Source organism: Lipotes vexillifer, unplaced genomic scaffold (assembly GCF_000442215.2).
Source record: "Lipotes vexillifer unplaced genomic scaffold, Lipotes_vexillifer_v1.1 scaffold708, whole genome shotgun sequence".
NCBI classification, from domain to species: Eukaryota; Metazoa; Chordata; class Mammalia; order Artiodactyla; family Lipotidae; genus Lipotes; species Lipotes vexillifer.
In genome coordinates this window covers 136,040-143,113 of record NW_006781346.1, presented here as the reverse complement: position 1 = coordinate 143,113, position 7,074 = coordinate 136,040, and the positions used below count along the sequence as shown (strand labels likewise).

General features: G+C 51.3%; 1 protein-coding gene across 1 annotated transcript in view; it reads right to left on the bottom strand.

Annotated features, from left to right (window-relative positions):
* Nucleotides 1-419: 419 nt before the first annotated feature.
* NODAL (nodal growth differentiation factor) overlaps nt 420-7,074 on the bottom strand; it is a 7,054-nt gene continuing 399 nt past the window's right edge. The window contains exons 2-3 of the mRNA XM_007454558.1: nt 2,400-3,097; nt 420-572 (exon numbers count right to left, since the gene is read on the bottom strand). Coding sequence (XP_007454620.1) covers nt 420-572; nt 2,400-3,097 — 851 coding nt within the window. The remainder of the gene's footprint in view (nt 573-2,399; nt 3,098-7,074) is intronic.

The following is a 7,074-nucleotide window of genomic DNA, read 5'->3' as shown; positions in this document are numbered from 1 at the left end:
TGGGTGTATGTCAAAGGCCACTTTTGAGAATACACAAAAGTTAAATACAACCTTGTCCCACCTCAAAAATAAATGCACATATGCTCCAGCTCTTGCATACAATTTCCGCGGGATCATGGGTTGAAAAAAGTCAGCTAGAGGACTCTTGCACTAGTGCTTTCACATGCTACTGTCTGTTCAGCAAAGAGAAAACCCAGCAAGCCTGCTTCACAGGCTTCCTCCTCCCTCTCTGTGCTCAACCAGACCCCACAGAGCCTTCAAGGACAGGGTGGCAGCCCTTCTTCCTCCTTAGGTCTGGTGGACAGAGGGACTTTTCCCCCTCTTTGTTTCTCCTCATTGGATTAGATGGTTATCTTGTCTTCTAGGAGCTTCCCAACCTTCCAGGGTACAGGCAAATCCAACACACCTGCAGGAGCTCCTCAAAGGCACCCACATTCTTCCACAATCATGTCTTTATGATGGTCTAGAAGGACTCGGCCATTGTCCACATACAGCATACTCAAGGGCTTGGTCTTCACTGGGGCACAGCAGGTGGAAGGGACTCGGTGGGGTTGGTACCGTTTCAGCAGACTCTGAAAGGGAGGACAGGGGGGTCAATTCACATCCCAGTGGTGAGGTCAGAATGGTGTCATTTCTGGGTAAAGGGTGAAAAAGTTAGAGTTAAAATCAGTTTCTGGGGGCAAAAATAGAAAATTCTTTTCATAAAGGAATCAGAATGCCAATACATCATCAACTCTAATATCTAAAGGTACGTGGGCCTCTCACTGTTGTGGCCTTTCCCGCTGCGGAGCACAGGCTCCGGACGCGCAGGCTCAGCGGCCATGGCTCACGGGCCTAGCCGCTCCACGGCATGTGGGATCTTCCCAGACCAGGGCCCGAACCCGTGTCCACTGTATCGGCAGGCGGACTCTCAACCACTGCGCCACCAGGGAAGCACTAAAATAACTTTTTTTAAACAGCGTTTAAACAGAAGATTCTAAAAGTTGTATCTGGGTAGAGCAGTAGGTAACATATGTTCTCCTATTGTTCTAGTCTAGAGTGAATACCAACTTTAAAAATCTTCCAAGAAACTCCTGGTTTAGTTCCAGAAATATGAAGAAGAGAGTCATGTGGAAATTCTTGTGGGATTTGCTTTGTTGCCCAGAGAAGGGCAAACAGAGTCAACGGGAGAAAAGGTAACAAGCCCTTGGCATTCTGGAACTGGGCCCTGTCCCTGTGGTCCAGTGGTGGCTTTTCGGGTCAGTGTTAGATTTGGTGACTGGGACTATCTGGGTCTCTGGTTCCCTCTGATCATGCTGCAGGTAGGCTGGTGGACAGAAGTGGGGCCTGGGAGAGACTCAGGAGGGCCTGTGCCCAGGACAGGTCCTCTAGAATACCAGCCCCCACCACTGCCTCCCTCTCACGAGCTCAGCTCACATTCTCCCCAGAGCCTCTGGACCCTGCCTGAGGCTTAGCATGGAGGATGTACTACAGGTCCAAGAGATTCTCAGTCTAGGCCTCATAGAGTGAAAATAAAAACACTTTGATCCCGTGTGACCTTTGAGAGCAGGTCAGGACCACCATATATAAGCTCTCTTCTCTGCTTTCTCCACCTCATTTTCCTTCCATTTCTCTCCCTCCACCACCTTCTAGACCATAGGCTGATTAGTGGCACCTGGTGGTAGCCTCTGGCTTTATTACTGCTGCAAAATGGGTGTCCAGCTCCTGTTTTTAGGCAGAAGAAGTACAGCGGCTGGAACAGTAATATCTCTACCTTGGCCTCATAAACGCGGCCCCCATTGCATCAATGAGTTACAGACTTCCAGTAATGGTAAGACAGCATTATACCTGTTACCTGCTAACTATTGATACTACATATGTGGTATGCATATCATCTCATGTAACCCTAGAAGTATGGCATTGCTATCCCCATTTTACAGGTGAGGAGACTGAGGCTCAGAGAGTAAGCAACTTGATCAATATCACATAGCTAATGAGTAGGATTCAAACCCAGGCCTGTCTATTCCCAAGCTCCAAATTCTGAGCTTCCTTTCCTAGAATGTCAGGGCAGTGGGAGGAACTGAGACCCTCCAGTCTACACGCTCCACCCCTAATTTTTTAAATTTATTTTATTTTTTTCCACCCCTAATTTTATGACAGAAGGAAAAAGTCCCAGGAAAGCAGTGTGTTCAGGGTCACCCGACAAGGCATGACTCCATGTAGGCTCTCTGAGGATGTTATCATTGGTCCTCTCTATATCCTCAAAACCTGTCACAGAACCTGGCACATTGTAGGTGCTCGAATAACTGTGCATGAATGAACACAGTAACCTAACAGCAAAGCCAGTGTCCTGATCTGGTAGTAAGGACAATTCTCCCCCACAGCTTACCACCTCCCCTCCCCAGGCCTTGGCATCACACCTGGATGTATGCGTGGTTGGTTGGATGGAACTCTTCCCCCACGGGGTTAGGACACTCGCCCTCACAGCGATAGGCATTGTACTGCTTGGGGTAGATGATCCAGGAGCCCCATCCGATCAGGTTGAAGTCCACCTGGAACTTGACCTTCCGACACAGTTGGTTTCTGTCCTGCAAGTGATATCGACGGTGCCTCCTGGCCCTCTCCCGGGAGAGCTGTCCCTCCTGGACCCGCCAGGAGCTCTCAGCTTCCCACAATAGGGTGGAGCCACCCAGCCTCTTCCGCTCTGGGGAGAGGTTGGAATAGAGCATGAGGAGCACATTGGTGACAGGTGGTGTGGGGGGCCGCCGCCAGCACTCTCCAGCCAAACTGGACATCTGCTCCCTCAGCTCCCCAGGGTGCTTCAGCCACTTGGAGAGTGGCCTGGTCACCTCTAGGACCATGCTGCCCAAGGAAAAGGTAACCTGGGACAGAGTGACAGTGAAGAGGTCCATTCGAAGACGTTCTGGGCAGTTGGGTGGGTCCTTATCCTCATTCAGCTTTGGCTGGTGGAAAATCTCAATTGAGAGTGGGACATCAGGAGTAAGGGCCACAGGGCTGGACAGCTGCAGCCGGAGCTCGGCCCATGCCAGATCCTCTTCTTGGCCCAGGAAGGAGAAGTCAAAAGCGAAGGTCCAGTTCTGCCCATCCACCTCCACATCTGGGTGAGAAAAAAACAGAAGGAAGCAGGTGAGTGGGGGCCTCCTGCAGCCTCAATTGGTGTAACAACCACCATAGCTCATGACTGAGCCCTTACCTTATATGAATCGTCACCCTAACCCTATGAGCTGGGCATGTTATTGAACCCATTTTAGAGATGAGGAAAATTGAGGCTCAGAGAGGTTAAATTACCTCCGTGAGGTGTCATTCTTGGAAGGTCGCAAAGCCAAGAATAAGCCCAACTGCAAAGCCCAACCTCCAAATCACTGTTCTGCTGCTCCCCCTCAAGACACTCCAGAGAACAATTGGTAAAAATTGGATGAGTTCGTCTCCTTCTCCCTTCTCCCCTCACACACGCAATCTAAGGACAAGCCCTGAGCTTTCTGACAGAAATTCTGGACTTCCACCCACCCTGTGGCCCGCTTGCCAGGCTTTGTCTTCTCATTGGAAAGGGTGGCCTGTTTTACAGCACAATGAGGTCGATTCACAGATCATAACGGTTGGAGCTCCCAGGGAGGCATAGGCAATGGAAGCCAAAGACTGGTCACCCTTTCCCCCACCAATTCCTAAAGACAGAGGCAGATACTTCAAGAGTTCTTGGCAACCTTACAAATAGGTTTCTAAAGACGTTCTAAGCTTGACTGTGCACTGACCTTGCACTTTTCCACCCAGTGATCTCTCCTACCTACCTGCAGGGCGCTCACCCTTTCCCACTGCAGGTCATCCACACACCAGGGCAGACACAGCAAGCACACACCCAAGACAATTAAACCCATCCTGAATGAAAAGGAATGGGGAAGCACATTCTATTTATTTTAGTTCTGGACTAATGTGGTCTGATGTCTGGGAATAGCACATATTGGTGGATTTTTCAGGTCAGCTAAAAGTGATCTTTAACTTTTTTCAAGCCTTTTCATCTTTGCAGTGGGAATAGTAATGCCCTACCCTTCCCTGCACTGTCATGAGGACCCAGGGAAATGAAGATGTTTCAAGGTCTATTGCTAAATAAAAGGCATAGGTTATTCATTAGAAATAAAAACAGTAACCCTTTGGTGAATCAGTCCCGAAGGTAGTGATCTCTGACTTAGGTCCACTCTGGGCAGACCACATAAGAGTTTTGTTTTTTTGGTTCTTTGTCTCATAGAACATCTTTGGTCGGATAGTCAGTGGATTTCTCTGGGAAGTCCAGCCTGCATTAGAAGGGTGTAATTCCCAGCTTCAGCATCCTGAAGCTTCTCCCAGCCCATGCCTAGATGTTCTTTTTCACTTAATTTCCACTTCCCTTCTCATTAGCACCTGCAGGAGGCAATAACCGGCCCCTGACTAGCAACTCCCCCGAGGTGTGGGGAGAAGGCTGACACCACCCACTGCCCTTCGCAGCACCACCCCGTGACATGTAGCAACTCTACAGCTCCGCCTACACCAGGACTTAAAACACACTATCTCAAGTATCCACAAATGGCTTTTTAGAGGCATTCCAGCTCAGCGTTTCAGAGGAGGGACCCGGTGTCTCCCGTGACGGATCAAGTTCTGCCACTTGCTGCCACACTGGGCAGCCAGCTTTCTCTGGGCCTCAGTTTCCCTCTGGGTAAAAGGGAGGTGGTAACAGTATCCACCTCACAGGGGTGTTGAGATTTACTGAGATAATGTGTGTAAAGTGCTTTGCCCAGCACAACCACCAAAGTGCAATAAACAGCCATCATCAACTGCCTCCTTATTATTACCCAAGTCCAAGTTAGAAATGAAGATGTCCAGGCAGTGAGGGACCTGGACAGGGGAACAAAGTCATCTGCTGCTGGGATGGCAGTGTGGATACAGGGGCAGGGAGGAGGTTACTCCTTCCTGCTGGAAGAGTCTGAGACCCCACTACCCTACCTGCAGCCAAGGGCTCCCCAGGACACAGTGCTAAAAGGTTTTCTTAGATCTGGCTCTAGTTCATCTCAGAATAATGGAGAGGTCTAATCTTTGAGGGTCACCAATGCCTGATAAAAGCCAAGAATGCTCTCCCCAGAAAAACTGCATTTCCTACTAACACAATAAATGTGATTTGGGGCTGGTTATAAGAAAGGGGTTCATGGACACCCTGAAACCCATCCACAGACTGAATGCAGACTTGGCCACACGGGCCCCAGCGAAATCTCGACCCACTTCCAATTCTAAAGAAGGAAGGGCTCATGATCTTGGGTTCCTTTCCCCTCAAACAGGGTGTTGAGTCAGGGACTCTGTAGAAAAAGAGGGTGAGTATGACACCGAGTTCCCACCCTACATTATTATAAATTATGAGGGTGATTACCATTAACTGCTTCCCTCATGCCAAGTGTTTTATATGTCTCCTTAAATCCTCCCCACCTTTATCACCATTTTGCAGATGGAGAAACTAAGGTCCAAGGTGAAGATGGTTAAACAGTGAAAGACACAGACACGGATGCACAACTGATTTGGTTAGATTCCAACACCCATTTCCCCTTATCCTGTGCAGCTTGCAAATAAACCCGAGATGGAAAGGTACCACACTCACACAAATGAGGTAGAAAGAAAGCCAGGCACTTAATTTTTACAAACGGGGAGGAGACTAGAAAAGTCAGCTGATGTGCCAGGGACACATGGGGAATTGGGAAGCAGGGTTTGAGGGACCAGACCCAGTTTCCCAGACTCCCAGACTGTCAAATCACCACAAACCTTCCGGAACTCTCTGGAAGGAGGGAGTGAATTGGAAAAGTGCGCCTCCCACTCTTTGCTCATCCACCTACCCCGCAACCCCAACTTTCTGGCAGGGCAGAGCACTCCAGTAATTTTCAAATTGCTCCTCCTCCTGTGCGTCCCTAGTCTGACTAGTCCCCAGATGACCCTTCCGGAGAGGGTCACTGGCCGTCTGACCCCAGACGCGGCTGGCCAGGGAGCTAGGAGCCCCCCACCCCCAGATCACAAGGGGCCGGCGGGTGGCCGTCAAATCAGATTATCGGATGTGGATTTCGCCCGAACTCCGGGGAGGGCCGTCTGGCCCCGGCAAGCAGAGAGAGGTGCAGGCAGGCAGGGGCCACCCCGGGCGCTGGGATGTGGATTGCCCGGAGTAGAGGAGCCCCGCGGGAAGGGCTCCCTCTTCTCAACATCTACCTGCGCCCAGTGCCCAGAACGTACGCTGCCCCATCCTCGCGGCTGATACTCTCAAGGTCACCATGGGAGTGACCTCGCCCGCTCCAAATCTAGGCCCCGAGCCCGGTGTCGTCCGGGACACTGACACCTACCCCGCCTGGGTTGGATGACCCAAGCCTGCCGCAGTTCTCGACTTCGGGGCATTTCATCTCTAATCCATAATTTCTGAAACCTAATCCCTGATGTTACATGCTTGACACCATAGTTTGAACCTCAGTCTCAGCCTGAGACACTCCCAACGCCAGACCCCGGGACGCATTCACCCTCACTCGCGAAAAGAAAAAAAAAATTTTGACAAGACAAAATCATTGTAGCAATAATAACGACCATACATTACTATGCCTGGTTTTGTGCTAAGCGTTCTATGTGCGTTGTCCGTAGCTCTCGCCAGTCCGATAAGGGAGGCACTATTATCCCTATGCTACAGATGTGCAAACCGAGGCGCCCGGAGATTACAGTAGTTTAAGACGGCACCGATAAGCAGTGGCACAATCAGTCTTCCACCCTATAGTCCCGCGCTTTACCCACCCTAAACAAGACCGGAACGCAGAGGTCTCAGTCCGGGACACACCCCGGGTGCCACCAACCCTGTCTCCCGAGCCAACGCAGACGCCGAGACACCGTCAGCCCCAGCCCCTGAACGTGCCCTTCAAGCGTGCGGATACGTTTTCAGTGGCACGTCTCCGGCACGGTGCCGCAGCCCCTGCCCCTCCAGCCCTCTCCCGGAGTCCAGCGCGGGAGCGCCCAAGGCGCGCCGGGGGTCCCGCCGAGCGGAGCGGGGCGGGGCGAGGCGGGGCGAGGCGAGCCGGGGAGGGGCGGGGCGGG